The sequence below is a fragment of the Tachysurus fulvidraco genome, chromosome 8 (genome assembly GCF_022655615.1).
Source record: "Tachysurus fulvidraco isolate hzauxx_2018 chromosome 8, HZAU_PFXX_2.0, whole genome shotgun sequence".
Classification (NCBI taxonomy): Eukaryota; Metazoa; Chordata; class Actinopteri; order Siluriformes; family Bagridae; genus Tachysurus; species Tachysurus fulvidraco.
In genome coordinates this window covers 20,414,338-20,431,674 of record NC_062525.1, presented here as the reverse complement: position 1 = coordinate 20,431,674, position 17,337 = coordinate 20,414,338, and the positions used below count along the sequence as shown (strand labels likewise).

General features: G+C 49.1%; 2 protein-coding genes across 5 annotated transcripts in view; both read right to left on the bottom strand.

Annotated features, from left to right (window-relative positions):
- Positions 1 to 399: 399 nt before the first annotated feature.
- Positions 400 to 17,337, bottom strand: part of drosha (drosha ribonuclease III) — a 57,998-nt gene continuing 41,060 nt past the window's right edge. For 3 of the 4 annotated variants that reach the window (XM_047817356.1, XM_047817355.1, XM_027176826.2), the window contains exons 26-31: positions 16,609 to 16,750; positions 10,381 to 10,463; positions 7,637 to 7,740; positions 3,209 to 3,301; positions 2,974 to 3,020; positions 400 to 1,026 (exon numbers count right to left, since the gene is read on the bottom strand). In XM_047817356.1, coding sequence (XP_047673312.1) covers positions 896 to 1,026; positions 2,974 to 3,020; positions 3,209 to 3,301; positions 7,637 to 7,740; positions 10,381 to 10,463; positions 16,609 to 16,750 — 600 coding nt within the window. In that variant the 3' untranslated portion in view covers positions 400 to 895. Of the gene's footprint in view, positions 1,027 to 2,973; positions 3,021 to 3,208; positions 3,302 to 7,636; positions 7,741 to 8,006; positions 9,330 to 10,380; positions 10,464 to 16,608; positions 16,751 to 17,337 lie in introns of those variants that run through there. The other variant, XM_047817357.1, reaches the window with a different exon arrangement.
- On the bottom strand, positions 5,647 to 7,627 carry LOC125145330 (extensin-like). Its single transcript, XM_047817373.1, has one exon. It carries the CDS (start codon positions 7,251 to 7,253, stop codon positions 5,808 to 5,810), a length of 1,446 nt encoding a protein of 481 aa, XP_047673329.1. The 5' UTR covers positions 7,254 to 7,627; the 3' UTR covers positions 5,647 to 5,807.

Here is a 17,337-nt window from a genome sequence, read left to right as displayed (position 1 = left end):
TCCTCGGAGTTATGAAAAGCAGAGATTCTGCAGATTCCAAAAGGTATAAGGATGAGAACTGTGAAAACAACTCACAGAACCAAAAGCAAAAAAAACAAAAACAAACAAAAAAAAAAAAACAAAAAACCAATATAATGCCATTACACTAAATTCCCTCTTACCTATAATGTTGTGTTTCCCCATTATAAATCCTATTCCAGTACAAAACTCCACTCCGTGTGTGTCGCTCGTTTGTAGCATGTCTTTTAACAGGTTAATCCATTTTAGTTCCTACTCTACATGTGGTTTGATTTTACAGAGTGAATCTCTAGTGTATACAGAATTACTGATCCATAATATGTACAAAATGATTTATATGTCTGTGAATGTGACACAGAAGAGACTACGCTGACGAGTGGATGAGACTAAATACAGTTTATTACATGACGCTACAGATAGAAGGTGAAAAAAACAAAACAAAAACAAATGATACATTCAAAGAGTTTATTTATAATGTGTTTCATACAAACGATGTAATAGTTTATTAAAAGCAAGATATTTGATTTAAAATCTAGGTAAAAAAAAAAAAAACAAACAAAGAATGACGTCTAATTCGACCAAATCTACTCAGTGTTCACTGTTTCGCTGCGTTTCCGTCATCGCCACCTGTCCACGTCTCTGTAGATGCAGAAACACATTTACCCAGAAATCCCTGCTGCATTCTGTCTTTAGCTTGTCACTGAAACTAAGTGCATTGCTTCCCTTTGTGCTCCTCAGATGCGCGCTCTCAAGGGGTCACCGAGGGCACGTCCTAATGCAGGAGCAGTGGTGATCATTATACAGAGTGTGTGTGTGTGTGTGTGTTCTGGGAAGGCCGGTCAGAACGCTGTCTGTTATTGTGTTCTCTTTCCTTTCTTTATTTGCGAGTGTCCTCTGTGTCGTCGCAATCCCGCTCCTGTCTTTCTCTCTCTCTCCTCATCTCCTTCAGCTCCTGGCGGTACTTCCGCTCGATGAAGCGCTTCTGATGGGCCATCTGAGGGAAGTTATCTGGAACAGAGCACACAGCAAATGTGTTGAGCTGAAGCGTTCGTGGAAAATAAACCCAAACGACTGTTGTCCAGGTCCACAAAAACAAACAAACAAACAAACAACCAAAAAACCCCCAAACAAACAGGTAAAAATATAGTGTAGAAAATACAACAGGTGGAGAAGGTGGAGAGGAGGCGTCTAAAAAAAGCCTCTAATGTATTAGTGCTGAAGAATTCAAGCAACTTTTATGTTTTGGAGAATAAAAGAGAACTTGGAAACATCATCTCATAAGGACAAACAGACAGAAGAGTGCGAGTGTGAGAGAAAAATGAGCGAAAAGAGTGAGACGGGAGTGAGAGAAGAGAGAGGAAGGGCATTGAGAGCAAAGAGTGAGACATGGGAGTGAGAGACGGAGTGAGAGATAAGAGTAAGACAAGGGGAGAGACAGCGAAGTGGGAGTGGGAAAGGAAAGGGGTAAGAGAGGAGTATAAGACAGGGCAGTGAGCGAAGTGTGAGATAAGCGAGAGACATGAGAAATGTGGCAGTGGGACAGGAGGGTGAGAGAAGTGTAAGTCAGGTGAGTTAGTGATGAAAGTCAGACAGTAAAGTGAGACCAGAGAGTGAGAGATAAAATTGAGACAGGCAAATGAGACAGAGGAGAGAGACAGGAGATTGAGGCAAGTAAATGAGAGATAAGAGAGATTCGATAAGAGAGAGTGAGACGTGTGAGTCAGGAGAGTGAGTAAGGGACATGAGAGCTAAGTGTGAGGCAGACGTGAGATATCTCTAAGAGACAGGATAGAGACATACGAGTGAGACAGCGGATTGAGAGACTAGCAGTGTGAGTGTGTGTGTGTGTGTGAGAGAGAGAGAGAGAGCGAGAGAAGAGTGAACAAGAGAGAGGAGTAGGACAAAATCAAGGTGAAGAAACAGAAAGAGAATTTAGGGAGAGAGAGAGAGAGAGAGAGAGAGAGAGAGAGAGAGAGAGAGAGAGAGAGAGAGAGAGAGAGAGAGAAAGAGAAGAATGGAACAGAAAAGAATGAAAGATGAGTGAGAGAAGATGGAGAGAAGAGTGGCACAGGAGAAAACGAGATTAAAGTCAGCTGACCTTTTTAAAGAAAGCATTGCTAATTTATTCCCATGAAAAGGGGGGGGGGGCAGGTGATCATTTAACAGCAATGAGCAAATATCAATCAACCTGACAACTGCAGTGAGAGCGAGAAAGAAAACAAGAGAGAAACAATAGAATCAGAAGGTGAAAGACAGAGAGAGAGAGAGAGAGAGAGAGAGAGAGAGAGAGAGAGAGAGAGAGAGATGACTCATCTGTTTCCTCAAGCTGTGATGCTGAAACCTGCAATTCTGCAGCGTGTTTTTATTTCTTCACACTCGCTCAGAGCAGATGCTATTTAGCAATATGGCTGCAGGACATGATGGGAAGAGGAGGAGGAGGAGGAGGAGATGAAGAGGCAAAAGAAGAAGAATTATGTGCAAACAGAGACGGTGAAGGAGAAAGAAAAGCTGAAGAAGGAGGAGTAGGGGGAATTGAAGAAGGAGGAGGAGGAGACAAAAAACGAGAAGAATGAGGAGGAGAAAAGGGAGATAGATGATGAAGAATGAGAAGAAGAAAGAGTAGCCACAAAAGGTACAGAATAAAAGAGGAGCTGAAAGGGGAGAAGGAAAAAAAAGATATAAGAAAAAAATAAGAAGGACAAGGAGGAGAATGAAAAGAAGATGGGGGAAAAAAGAATGCTATAGCGGAAGAGGAAAAGGAAGAGGAAGAGGAAGAAGAAGCAGGAAAAGGAGCTGAAGGAGATAAAGAAGTAACTGAAGCAAATGAAAAAGATGAAGAAAAAGGAGGAGAAAGGCACTGAAAAAAGAGAAGGAGGCAGAGATGAAGACAGAGGGAAAGAAAATGCTGAAGATGGAAGTAAAATCGGAGCTGAAGAAAGAGGAGGAGGAGCTTACATTTCTCCAGCGCGTCCATGGCGGCTCCCATCTCAGCCTGTTGTATACTGCATGGAAAAAGACAGTGTTAAATGGACGTGTTTTCCTCTCCCTCACTTTTTTGCTTCTTTTACCCATCCCAGTGACATCATTTCCTGTCCATCCATTCAGTAGCGTTGTCATAACCCTCACCCTGCCTCATAACTCCGCCCTCAGCAGACTGAGGGACAGCAGTGACCCCCGATAAGCGTCTTACCTTGGCCCTTTCCCACAGCCGATTCTCTCTCCTTTAAAGTACACAGCCACCGTGTAGGTGCGAGCGTGAGACGGGCCGACTGTCTGCAGCGTCCTGCAGGGGGACAGAGAGAAAAGACGAGATGAAAATCAGAGAGCGAGAGAAACAGTGAGAGAGAGAGAGAGAGAGAGAGAGAGAGAGAGAGAGAGAGAGAGAGAGAGAGTGTATGTGAGAGAGGGGAAGTAAGACGAGGAACAAAGTTCACAGTAGCTCAAGGGGAGTCAGTGACATTTCCTGTCCGCGCTTGTGGAGGACTTTAGTCAGGATAATAGAACTAGCCAGGGACACGAACATTTGGACATGGACAAAGTTATAGTTCTACCTCACGGGACCAGAACTAATCGACCCCCAGACCTCCCCAGACACTGTGTTTCTCCCCCGGTGTTGATCTGCTAGTGATCCCTGCTTGTTCCTCCGGCGTCTGGTCTCCGGTTTTGCCTCCAGCAAGTGAAACCGGATTCAGGGCACGAGATTGATTTGGCTATTGCAGAATATTCCTTTAACACTTTGTTTAAAAAAAAAAAAAAAAAAAAAGTTCTTGGGTTGCTTTCAAAGTATTGCTTCGGGTCATCTGCACTGTGAGTGTCACCCAACGAGGTCTGGAGTCTTTGTGTGAAGCGGAGAGAATAATTCAGCCTTAAACACTTCAGAGATTCTGAGACTTGGATATTGCGGTAAATCCTCTGGTATTTTCTCTGGTGAAATCTCTCGATTGTTGACTTTGATACAGATCTGCCTGCATTTCATTATTTGGTGAAATCAAGAGGTTTTTTTTCTTCTTCTCTCATCCACCACAGATGTTCTCCGTGGTCTACCAAGCTTTTTTGTTCCTGAGCTCACCGGTGCTTTCTTTCTTTTGAAGAATGCACCAGCTGCTTGATCTGGCCTCAGCTACCCCTTTCCCATCATCTCTCTGACTGTCTTTGTTTGGATTTTTTAGCCTACATGGGAAGTGAGGGTTCTATTAATAATAATAATAATAATAATAATAATAATGGGGGGCATGGTGGCTTAGTGGTTAGCACGTTTGCCTCACACCTCCAGGGTTGGGGGTTCGATTCCTGCCTCCGCCTTGTGTGTGTGGAGTTTGCATGTACTCCCCGTGCCTCGGGGGTTTCCTCCGGGTACTCCGGTTTCCTCCCCCGGTCCAAAGACATGCATGGTAGGTTGATTGGCATCTCTGGAAAAATTGTCTGTAGTGTGTGAGTGAATGAGTGTGTGTGTGTGTGCCCTGCAATGGGTTGGCACTCCGTCCAGGGTGTATCCTGCCTTGATGCCCGATGACGCCTGAGATAGGCACAGGCTCCCCGTGACCCGAGGTAGTTCGGATAAAAGCGGTAGAAAATGAATGAATGAATAATGATGATTAAAGATAACAGCAACAGATTATGAAATGGAAAAGGGTTACACATGAAATTAACCCGTTGATCGGCTCACTTGTAAGTAAAATGAGGCAATAAGACACACCTGGCACAGCTGGAAGAGCTGAGCAACTGGCCAATTATATATAAAAAAAAAAAGTGCAGTAATTCCTACAGTGTTCATCCAATTAGGATGTAATTACCATCGGATTACAGCTCAACTCCTGCAACTCACAGCAATGTCAAAGCTTTAACACAATCCATTATCCAAGGTGATTAGAAGAGAGAAAGAGAAGAAAGGAAGAAAGGAAGAGGAGTGATTGGAGAGAGTGTAGTGAGTGTGTAGCGAACATGTGGAGAGTGTAGGGAGTGAATGTAAGGAGCATGTGTAGTGCCACTGTAAAGAGTGAGCGTAGTGAGAGTTTAGGGAGCTAGTTTAGGGAGCTGGTGTAGTTAGCAAGGTGTAGGGAGCTGGTGTAGGGAGCTGGTGTAGTTAGCAAGGTGTAGGGAGCTGGTGTAGTTAGCAAGGTGTAGGGAGCTGGTGTAGTTAGCAAGGTGTAGGGAGCGGGGTGTAGGGAGCTGGTATAGTTAGCAAGGTGTAGGGAGCGGGGTGTAGGGAGCTTGTGTAGTTAGCAAGGTGTAGAGAGCGTGGTGTAGGGAGTTGGTGTGGGGAGCGTGGTGTAGGGAGCGTGGTGTAGGGAGCATGGTGTAGGGAGCATGGTGTAGGGAGCATGGTGTAGGAACAGGGTGTAGGAAGCAAGGTGTGGGAAGCTTGTGTAGTTAGCAAGGTGTAGAGAGCGTGGTGTAGGGACGGGGTGTAGGGAGCTGGTGTAGTTAGCAAGGTGTAGAGAGCGTGGTGTAGGGACGGGGTGTAGGGAGCTGGTGTAGTTAGCAAGGTGTATTGAGCGTGGTGTAGAGAGCATGGTGTAGGGAGCATGGTGTAGGTACGGGGTGTAGTTAGCAAGGTGTAGGGAGCATGGTGTAGGGACGGGGTGTAGGGAGCTGGTGTAGGGACGGGGTGTAGGGAGCATGGTGTAGGGACGGGGTATAGGGAGCTGGTGTAGGGACGGGGTGTAGGAAGCATGGTGTAGGGAGCGGGGTGTAGGGAGCATGGTGAAGGGAGCTGGTGTAGGAGCGGGGTGTAGGGAGCATGGTGTAGGAACAGGGTGTAGGAAGCAAGGTGTGGGAAGCTTGTGTAGTTAGCAAGGTGTAGAGAGCGTGGTGTAGGGAGCATGGTGTAGGAACAGGGTGTAGGAAGCAAGGTGTGGGAAGCTTGTGTAGTTAGCAAGGTGTAGAGAGCGTGGTGTAGGGACGGGGTGTAGGGAGCTGGTGTAGTTAGCAAGGTGTAGAGAGCGTGGTGTAGAGAGCATGGTGTAGGGAGCATGGTGTAGGGACGGGGTGTAGTTAGCAAGGTGTAGGGAGCATGGTGTAGGGACGGGTGTAGGGAGCTGGTGTAGGGACGGGGTGTAGGGAGCATGGTGTAGGGACGGGGTGTAGGGAGCTGGTGTAGGGACGGGGTGTAGGAAGCATGGTGTAGGGAGCGGGGTGTAGGGAGCATGGTGAAGGGAGCTGGTGTAGGAGCGGGGTGTAGGGAGCATGGTGTAGGAACGGGGTGTAGGGAGCATGGTGTAGGGAGCATGGTGTAGGGAGCTGGTGTAGGAGCGAGGTGTAGGGAGCAGGGTGTAGGGAGCTGGTGTAGGAACGGGGTGTAGGGAGCATGGTGAAGGGAGCGGGGTGTAGGGAGCATGGTGAAGGGAGCTGGTGTAGGAGCGGGGTGTAGGGAGCATGGTGTAGGAACGGGGTGTAGGGAGCATGGTGTAGGGAGCATGGTGTAGGGAGCTGGTGTAGGAGCGAGGTGTAGGGAGCAGGGTGTAGGGAGCTGGTGTAGGAACGGGGTGTAGGGAGCATGGTGAAGGGAGCTGGTGTAGGAACGGGGTGTAGGGAGCATGGTGTAGGAACGGGGTGTAGGGAGCATGGTGTAGGAACGGGGTGTAGGGAGCATGGTGTAGGGAGCTGGTGTAGGAACGGGGTGTAGGGAGCATGGTGTAGGGAGCTGGTGTAGGAGCGGGGTGTAGGGAGCATGGTGTAGGAACGGGGTGTAGGGAGCATGGTGTAGGGAGCATGGTGTAGGGAGCTGGTGTAGGAGCGAGGTGTAGGGAGCAGGGTGTAGGGAGCTGGTGTAGGAACGGGGTGTAGGGAGCATGGTGAAGGGAGCGGGGTGTAGGGAGCATGGTGAAGGGAGCTGGTGTAGGAGCGGGGTGTAGGGAGCATGGTGTAGGAACGGGGTGTAGGGAGCATGGTGTAGGGAGCATGGTGTAGGGAGCTGGTGTAGGAGCGAGGTGTAGGGAGCAGGGTGTAGGGAGCTGGTGTAGGAACGGGGTGTAGGGAGCATGGTGAAGGGAGCTGGTGTAGGAACGGGGTGTAGGGAGCATGGTGTAGGAACGGGGTGTAGGGAGCATGGTGTAGGGAGCTGGTGTAGGAACGGGGTGTAGGGAGCATGGTGTAGGGAGCTGGTGTAGGAGCGGGGTGTAGGGAGCTGGTGTAGGGAGCATGGTGTAGGGAGCTGGTGTAGGGAGCATGGTGTAGGGAGCTGGTGTAGGGAGCTGGTGTAGGAGCGGGGTGTAGGAACAGGGTGTAGGGAGCATGGTGTAGTTAGCAAGGTGTAAGGAGCATGGTGTAGGGAGCAGTGTGTAGGGACGGGGTGTAGGGACGGGATGTAGGGAGCTGGTGTAGGAACAGGGTGTAGGGAGCTGGTGTAGGAACAGGGTGTAGGGACGAGATGTAGGGAGCTGGTGTAGGAACAGGGTGTAGGGAGCTGGTGTAGGAACAGGGTGTAGGGACGAGATGTAGGGAGCTGGTGTAGGAACAGGGTGTAGGGAGCTGGTGTAGGAACAGGGTGTAGGGAGCTGGTGTAGGAACAGGGTGTAGGGACGAGATGTAGGGAGCTGGTGTAGGAACAGGGTGTAGGGAGCAAGGTGTAGTTATTAAGGAGTAGGGAGCGAGATAAGAGAGAAAAGCGAGTGTATACTTGTAGAGCGGGATATCAGGCTCCTTGCCCTCGGTTCGCAGCGTGAGGCAGCACTGCTGGAGCTGAGACTTCGGATCATTCCAGTCCTGATTCAGGATAAACTCCTGTAAACACACACACACACACACACACACACACACACACACACACACACACACACACACACACACACACACTTTCATATTTTGGTCTTTAACGCTCGTCTTCTTTTTTCTTTCGCTCTTTGTCATTTTTCTTTGCCTTTCTATTATTTCACTTTCTACTCAGAATTCTTTCTTTTATATATATTTTATTTATTCTGTTATTTCTCACCTTTTTAATTAGATTTTTCTTTTTATTCTTTTCTTCTTTTTCCACCTTCCTTGCTCTGTCCATTCTTTGTTTTTGCTCATTTCCATTTATCCTCTGCCTTCAATCAAATTGCATATTTTTCTCCCCCTGATTCTCTCTTTCTTCCTCTCGTATCCCTCCGTCTCACCTCAGCCTTCTCCCTTCTTTCCTGACTGCCTTTGCTTTTGATATTTTATTTCTTTTCTGCCTCATTGAATCTGAAATGATCTGCAGCTCTCACCATTTCCAGCTTCTTCTCTCATCACTTTACACCTTTCCCCCCCTCTAATCTCACCATCGTCCCATCGCCGCTCCTTCTTCCTGTTACATCTCTCCTCTTCATCTTTATTTCTCCTTGTACTTATATCTAAATCTGTTCCTTTCTGCTTCTTCATCTCTCCATCTTTATATCGCTTCTATTCTTTTATTCTTCCTCCTGTTGCATTTCTTCCTTTTTCGTGCAATTTTAATATTGTTTTTATTTAATAATAACTATATTTATATTTGTTGTGTTTTCACCCCCACCTTTCTACTTATCTCCAATCCCTCCATCTCTTCCTCACTTCAACCCCTCCATGTCTCCAAACCCAGCATCTTTTCAACAGTTCCATCTCTCCAATACTTCCATCTCTACCTCACTTCACACCTACATTTCTCAATCCCTCCATTTCTCCAATCCTTCCATCTCTTTCTCACTTCAACCCCACCATCTCTCGCTCACTACAACCCATTTTCAACCCCCCACCTCCCCAAACCTTTAACTTGTCCATCTAGCTCTTCCTTACTTTAACCCCATACATCTCTCCAAACCCACCATCTCTCCGTTCCTTCCTCTACTTTTCTAAAACCTCTCCTTTTCCAAATCCCTTCATTACTACAACCTCCCTTAGTCTCGGTTCTCCCTTACCTACTCTTTCTTTCATGACTTATATTTATTATTCATCTTTCTTTCTCAGCTTAATCGGAAATAACTTTGGGAAGGTCACACCATCCCCAATTCTCCTCTCTGTCTATCTTATCCCCGTACGCCCCTAATACTTGTTGCAACCTTCACACGCTCGGCCCTTTGTCCTTCATTCCTACTTTCTTTCCAGCCCCTGGTGTGTTCTCATTGTTCGAAAGGAAGTTGTCAAGTTTTCACGATGGATGGACACCATTGACCTTCTTCCCATCTCTTCCCCCATTAGAGGAGGAGGAGAAAAAAGGATAAAGTCTTCCTTTTTTTCCCTGAAGGAGAAATGGACACATCTTTCTCTCCCTGTCGCTTTTGCTCATAAATGGAAATCGGGGTCATGGCGATGTCGGTCTGAACTTCCGTCCTTCTGTCTCCAGAGACGTTCGACAGACAAGCAATTAGCATGGACTAGCAAGAAAGAGAGTGTGTGTTTGTGTGTCAGAGAGAGAGAGAGAGAGAGAGAGAGAGAGAGAGAGAGAGAGAGAGAGAGAGAGAGAGAGAGAGAAATGTGTATGAATGTAAATCCAGGCCAGGCTAAAAAAAAAAAAAAGGGAAAGGAAAGGAAAATGTTCTAACTGTTCTCTAGATCATAGATGCGTCTTCTCCACCCACCTCTCAACAGGAATGAAGCACAGTTACTGTATTATTTAGACTTAGTGATGCACCAAGAAATTTCAGTAATAATCTATAAGCTAATGAGGAAAAAGTGTCACCAATAATGAATTATTTCCCAAGCAAGTAACATCAAATGCGAACTAACTTGTAACTGCAAATTACAGGTACCTGTAAAATAGGGTACCTTCTTCAGCTGAATAAAAAGCCCAATCGTGAGCACCAATAAATAAATAAATAAACAAACAAATAAACAAACAAATAAATAAATGAAGGTTTTTTTCTTTTTCTTTTTTCGGCCATGGGCTTTGTGGCGGTGTGTTTGTCGTGGCCTAATGGTTAGAGAGTTTGACTCCTAACCCTAAGGTTGTGGGTTCCAGTCTCGAGGCCGGCAACCACACGGCCCTTCAGCAAAGGCACCGAACCCCCAACCGCTCCCCAGGAGCCGCAGCATAAATGGCTGCCCACTGCTCCGGGTGTGTGTTTACGGTGTGTGTGTGTGCACTTTGGATGGGTTAAATGCAGAGAACGAATTCTGAGTATGGGTCACCGTGCTTAGCCGTATGTCAGGTCACTTTCACTATCACTATTAATCATTCTGCATGGTTAAACGTTCTGCAGAGATCCTGTTTGACCAATCAGGGTTAATCAGTAGGCCAAGCACCATCCTACTTGTTCCAAGAGCAAAGACTCTGGGATCAGTAGCTTTAAAGGTTCCTGTGATGATGGGCAACTATACCTACTGTACCTTGCTGAAGAAGGCTGCAGAAGAAGGTTCCGATATCATTTTAATTTAGAGAAAGAGGGAAAGTATTTGCATTGTTGCTTACTAACGACGTGAACGTACCTTTAATCTCGGGAAGAAGCAGACGTTCATGAATGTGTGAACGTACTCGAGGTCTTTGTCTATGTAAAGTGCCGCAATGAAAGCTGGGGGGGGAAAAAAAGAGGAAAAAGTTATAATTACATTAACATTGTATATCATTTTATCATTGCTGATATAAAGATGGTGAGTACAGAACCAATAAACCACTTAAGGATATCGTTTTCTTAATAGTCTGGGACTGGTTAGAATTACTCAGAGAGCTCTCATGTGGCTCCTTGGAAAAGGATGCTCCATAACATCCAACAATGATGCCACAATCAGAAGTCCATTAGAACAAAACTGTCCATGCTCTCTGGGTGGGAGGGGCGTCCTCTCTCCTCCAGTGTTACTCTGCCTTGAGATGAAATGGGAGAAGCGGAGACATCGTGGTTGCCATCACTCTCCTCTAGTTTGTAGCTGCTATAGATGAAGGGTGTTGGCCGAGAGGGTGGAAAATATCCAAATTGGGTGAAAATGGGGGAGGTCTTAGTCATTTAGTCTCTGACTGAATTTTCTGCAATCTTCTTACACCTGCCCAGAGCTTGGTTTGGGTCACACTCTTTATAGCTCACTAGGGTCTCATTACTAAAAACACTACTCACACTCCTCAGAGCTCGGTCTGGGTCTCATGCTCCTCAGAGCTCGGTCTGGGTCTCATGCTCCTCAGAGCTCGGTCTGGGTCTCATGCTCCTCAGAGCTCGGTCTGGGTCTCATGCTCCTCAGAGCTCGGTCTGGGTCTCATGCTCCTCAGAGCTCGGTCTGGGTCTCATGCTCCTCAGAGCTCGGTCTGGGTCTCATGCTCCTCAGAGCTCGGTCTGTCTCTCATGCTCCTCAGAGCTCGGTCTGTCTCTCATGCTCCTCAGAGCTCGGTCTGTCTCTCATGCTCCTCAGAGCTCGGTCTGTCTCTCATGCTCCTCAGAGCTCGGTCTGTCTCTCATGCACCTCAGAGCTCGGTCTGTCTCTCATGCTCCTCAGAGCTCGGTCTGTCTCTCGGTCTGTCTCTCATGCTCCTCAGAGCTCGGTCTGTCTCTCATGCTCCTCAGAGCTCGGTCTGTCTCTCATGCTCCTCAGAGCTCGGTCTGTCTCTCGGTCTGTCTCTCATGCTCCTCAGAGCTCGGTCTGTCTCTCATGCTCCTCAGAGCTCGGTCTGTCTCTCAATGCTCCTCAGAGCTTGGTCTGTCTCTCAGTCTGTCTCTCATGCTCCTCAGAGCTCGGTCTGTCTCTCATGCTCCTCAGAGCTCAGTCTGTCTCTCAATGCTCCTCCGAGCTCGGTCTGTCTCTCAATGCTCCTCCGAGCTCGGTCTGTCTCTCAATGCTCCTCCGAGCTCGGTCTGTCTCTCAATGCTCCTCAGAGCTCGGTCTGTCTCTCAATGCTCCTCAGAGCTCGGTCTGTCTCTCAATGCTCCTCAGAGCTCGGTCTGTCTCTCAATGCTCCTCAGAGCTCGGTCTGTCTCTCGGTCTGTCTCTCAATGCTCCTCAGAGCTCGGTCTGTCTCTCAATGCTCCTCAGAGCTCGGTCTGTCTCTCAATGCTCCTCAGAGCTCCGTCTGTCTCTCATGCTCCTCAGAGCTCCGTCTGTCTCTCATGCTCCTCAGAGCTCCGTCTGTCTCTCATGCTCCTCAGAGCTCGGTCTGTCTCTCGGTCTGGGTCTCATGCTCCTCAGAGCTCGGTCTGTCTCTCATGCTCCTCAGAGCTCAGTCTGTCTCTCAATGCTCCTCCGAGCTCGGTCTGTCTCTCAATGCTCCTCCGAGCTCGGTCTGTCTCTCAATGCTCCTCCGAGCTCGGTCTGTCTCTCAATGCTCCTCAGAGCTCGGTCTGTCTCTCAATGCTCCTCAGAGCTCGGTCTGTCTCTCAATGCTCCTCAGAGCTCGGTCTGTCTCTCGGTCTGTCTCTCAATGCTCCTCAGAGCTCGGTCTGTCTCTCAATGCTCCTCAGAGCTCGGTCTGTCTCTCAATGCTCCTCAGAGCTCCGTCTGTCTCTCATGCTCCTCAGAGCTCGGTCTGTCTCTCGGTCTGGGTCTCATGCTCCTCAGAGCTCGGTCTGGGTCTCATGCTCCTCAGAGCTCGGTCTGTCTCTGTCTCATGCTCCTCAGAGCTCGGTCTGTCTCTCAATGCTCCTCAGAGCTCGGTCTGTCTCTCATGCTCCTCAGAGCTCGGTCTGTCTCTCGGTCTGGGTCTCATGCTCCTCAGAGCTCGGTCTGGGTCTCATGCTCCTCAGAGCTCGGTCTGTCTCTCAATGCTCCTCAGAGCTCGGTCTGTCTCTCAATGCTCCTCAGAGCTCGGTCTGTCTCTCAATGCTCCTCAGAGCTCGGTCTGTCTCTCAATGCTCCTCAGAGCTCCGTCTGTCTCTCAATGCTCCTCAGAGCTCCGTCTGTCTCTCAATGCTCCTCAGAGCTCCGTCTGTCTCTCAATGCTCCTCAGAGCTCCGTCTGTCTCTCAATGCTCCTCAGAGCTCCGTCTGTCTCTCAATGCTCCTCAGAGCTCCGTCTGTCTCTCAATGCTCCTCAGAGCTCCGTCTGTCTCTCAATGCTCCTCAGAGCTCCGTCTGTCTCTCAATGCTCCTCAGAGCTCCGTCTGTCTCTCAATGCTCCTCAGAGCTCCGTCTGTCTCTCAATGCTCCTCAGAGCTCCGTCTGTCTCTCATGCTCCTCAGAGCTCGGTCTGTCTCTCAACGCTCCTCAGAGCTCCGTCTGTCTCTCAACGCTCCTCAGAGCTCCGTCTGTCTCTCAACGCTCCTCAGAGCTCCGTCTGTCTCTCATGCTCCTCAGAGCTCCGTCTGTCTCTCATGCTCCTCAGAGCTCGGTCTGTCTCTCGGTCTGGGTCTCATGCTCCTCAGAGCTCGGTCTGGGTCTCATGCTCCTCAGAGCTCGGTCTGGGTCTCATGCTCCTCAGAGCTCGGTCTGTCTCTCATGCTCCTCAGAGCTCGGTCTGTCTCTCATGCTCCTCAGAGCTCCGTCTGTCTCTCAACGCTCCTCAGAGCTCCGTCTGTCTCTCAACGCTCCTCAGAGCTCGGTCTGTCTCTCAACGCTCCTCAGAGCTCGGTCTGTCTCTCATGCTCCTCAGAGCTCGGTCTGTCTCTCGGTCTGGGTCTCATGCTCCTCAGAGCTCGGTCTGGGTCTCATGCTCCTCAGAGCTCGGTCTGTCTCTCATGCTCCTCAGAGCTCGGTCTGTCTCTCGGTCTGGGTCTCATGCTCCTCAGAGCTCGGTCTGGGTCTCATGCTCCTCAGAGCTCGGTCTGTCTCTCAATGCTCCTCAGAGCTCGGTCTGTCTCTCAACGCTCCTCAGAGCTCCGTCTGTCTCTCATGCTCCTCAGAGCTCCGTCTGTCTCTCATGCTCCTCAGAGCTCCGTCTGTCTCTCATGCTCCTCAGAGCTCGGTCTGTCTCTCGGTCTGGGTCTCATGCTCCTCAGAGCTCGGTCTGGGTCTCATGCTCCTCAGAGCTCGGTCTGTCTCTCATGCTCCTCAGAGCTCGGTCTGTCTCTCATGCTCCTCAGAGCTCGGTCTGTCTCTCATGCTCCTCAGAGCTCGGTCTGTCTCTCGGTCTGGGTCTCATGCTCCTCAGAGCTCGGTCTGGGTCTCATGCTCCTCAGAGCTCGGTCTGTCTCTCATGCTCCTCAGAGCTCGGTCTGTCTCTCATGCTCCTCAGAGCTCCGTCTGTCTCTCAACGCTCCTCAGAGCTCCGTCTGTCTCTCAACGCTCCTCAGAGCTCCGTCTGTCTCTCATGCTCCTCAGAGCTCCGTCTGTCTCTCATGCTCCTCAGAGCTCCGTCTGTCTCTCATGCTCCTCAGAGCTCCGTCTGTCTCTCAACGCTCCTCAGAGCTCCGTCTGTCTCTCAACGCTCCTCAGAGCTCCGTCTGTCTCTCAACGCTCCTCAGAGCTCCGTCTGTCTCTCATGCTCCTCAGAGCTCTGTCTGTCTCTCAATGCTCCTCAGAGCTCGGTCTGTCTCTCATGCTCCTCAGAGCTCGGTCTGTCTCTCATGCTCCTCAGAGCTCGGTCTGTCTCTCAACGCTCCTCAGAGCTCCGTCTGTCTCTCAACGCTCCTCAGAGCTCCGTCTGTCTCTCAACGCTCCTCAGAGCTCGGTCTGTCTCTCATGCTCCTCAGCGCTCGGTCTGTCTCTCGGTCTGGGTCTCATGCTCCTCAGAGCTCGGTCTGGGTCTCATGCTCCTCAGAGCTCGGTCTGTCTCTCATGCTCCTCAGAGCTCGATCTGTCTCTCGGTCTGGGTCTCATGCTCCTCAGAGCTCGGTCTGGGTCTCATGCTCCTCAGAGCTCGGTCTGTCTCTCAATGCTCCTCAGAGCTCGGTCTGTCTCTCAACGCTCCTCAGAGCTCCGTCTGTCTCTCAACGCTCCTCAGAGCTCGGTCTGTCTCTCATGCTCCTCAGAGCTCCGTCTGTCTCTCATGCTCCTCAGAGCTCGGTCTGTCTCTCGGTCTGGGTCTCATGCTCCTCAGAGCTCGGTCTGGGTCTCATGCTCCTCAGAGCTCGGTCTGTCTCTCATGCTCCTCAGAGCTCGGTCTGTCTCTCATGCTCCTCAGAGCTCCGTCTGTCTCTCATGCTCCTCAGAGCTCCGTCTGTCTCTCAACGCTCCTCAGAGCTCCGTCTGTCTTTCAACGCTCCTCAGAGCTCCGTCTGTCTCTCATGCTCCTCAGAGCTCCGTCTGTCTCTCATGCTCCTCAGAGCTCGGTCTGTCTCTCATGCTCCTCAGAGCTTGGTCTGTCTCTCAACGCTCCTCAGAGCTCCGTCTGTCTCTCAACGCTCCTCAGAGCTCCGTCTGTCTCTCAACGCTCCTCAGAGCTCCGTCTGTCTCTCATGCTCCTCAGAGCTCTGTCTGTCTCTCATGCTCCTCAGAGCTCTGTCTGTCTCTCATGCTCCTCAGAGCTCGGTCTGTCTCTCAATGCTCCTCAGAGCTCGGTCTGTCTCTCATGCTTCTCAGAGCTCGGTCTGTTTCAAACTCAGAGCTTGGTCTGGGTCTCAATGCTCAGAGCTTGGTCTAGGTCATGCTCCTCAGAGTCCGGAGCTTAATTTAGATCTTGTTACACAGAACTTTCTTGCATCTTGTTGAATATAGAACAGGTCTGGGTCTTTTTCACCCGGACCAGAGTAACATGACCAGATTAAATCCTGTTATTTACTGCTATAGCCTGGTCCTTCTTCATTATATTCTGATCCAGGGCTCTATATTCTGGTTTGGCTTTCATTCCAGTCTTTATCAGTAAGTGTGTTGGATTGTGGTGGTCTACAGCCTTAAAGGTGGTGGTCTACAGCCTTAAAGGTGGTGGTCTACAGCCTTAAAGGTGGTGGTCTACAGCCTTAAAGGTGGTGGTCTACAGCCTAGTGTTAGTAGTCTAGCTCTGGGTCAAGGTCACTCTTCATCTGTCCACTCTCATGGTCACTTTGTCTCCGTTTACTTCTAGAAATCGTTCTTGAATTCTGTTCCATTTCTCTTTCTCTTTTCTTTCTCTCTCTCTCTCTCTCTCTCTCTCTCTCTCTCTCTCTCACCTTCCTACTCCCTCTCTTCACAAAAGAGATAAAGTGTGTTTGTCACTTCGGTCAGGTCCGTATGCTTCCGTCTCGGTGTGTTTCTCTCTCTCTCTCTGCATACTTTTTTTTTTCTCTCTGAAATCTCTTTACTTGCTGAAATATTCAGGTCGTGTGTGAGTGTGTGAGAGGAGAGACTTCGTCATCATTCATCGCTCTGTCGCTCCAGGCCACAAACACACACACGCACACACTGGCTGCTGGGACACACACTACAGACACAACACACAAACCATAGACACACACTGGCTGCTGGGACACCCCCCCAACCCCCCCAACCCCACCCACACACACACAACCCACACACACTGGATCTGATTGATTTCTCTGGTGCTTTCAGTTGACTGAAATCTTTTGTGTGTGTGTGTGTGTGTGTGTGTGTGTGTGTGTGTGTGTGTGTGTGTGTGTGTGAATGAAGGACTGTATAAGAGATGAAAGAGTCTACAAAGATTCAGTCAGTGTGTGGGTCTGTGTGTACTTGGCAGTGATTTCATTTTCATGTTATCCAACCCAGCTTTTTATTTACCTTTACAAACAATAGAAGACATCTAACACACACACACACACACACACACACACACACACACACACACACACACACACACACACACACACACACACACACACACACACACACACACATGCACACACACACGCACACACAAACAGAAACTCACACTCCAGCAGGTCAGCGAGTGTTTTTGTGCGCAGAGCAACAGGTCGTTTGGTCTTGTCGTTTGTTATTGCGTACTCCTGCATCCCCAACTCCTCTGCCACCTTCGCCTGCGTTCTGTTATTCACCAACGAGCTGCGCAGGAGCTGAAGACACACACACACACACACACACACACGTGAGCTAATGCTAGCCCAGCCCCGCGGTCCTGTGCCCTTCCCCAAGGGATTTGAATCCCATCAGCCCTGATAACAGACTACAGAAGACGAGACATATACAAAACATGACACCACACACAACCTCAACAAAATCAATACACAAAACCCCAAACAACTCATTTTACATTAAGCAACCAGAACACAACTAATGCAGGGGAATAGAATTACATTTAAGATAAAATAAAAACAAATGTTCGATATTATTTATTTATTACGGCTGAGTGCTAGCTCTACTCAGACAGCAAAGATGCTAAAAGTCAGAGAGAAAAAAACAACCAAAAAAAAAAAAAAGAAAAAAGAAAAATAAATAAATAATTATAAAAGCCTGCATCAAGCCATAAGGGAAATCATAACAGCAACTAGAGTGGCTTCTGATGGAGATCTGTAGTGCGTGTGTGTGTGTGTGTGTGGACTGTGTGTGTGTGTGTGTGTGTGTGTGTGTGTGGACTGTGTGTGTGTGCGTGTGTGTGTGTGGACTGTGAAAACATTGTGCTGCAGTTCATTTGTACAAATCT

Coding starts and splice junctions, on each gene's coding strand:
- LOC125145330 (XM_047817373.1), bottom strand. CDS start 7,253: ATGCTCCCTACACCCTGTTCCTACACCCCGCTCCTACACCAGCTCCCT.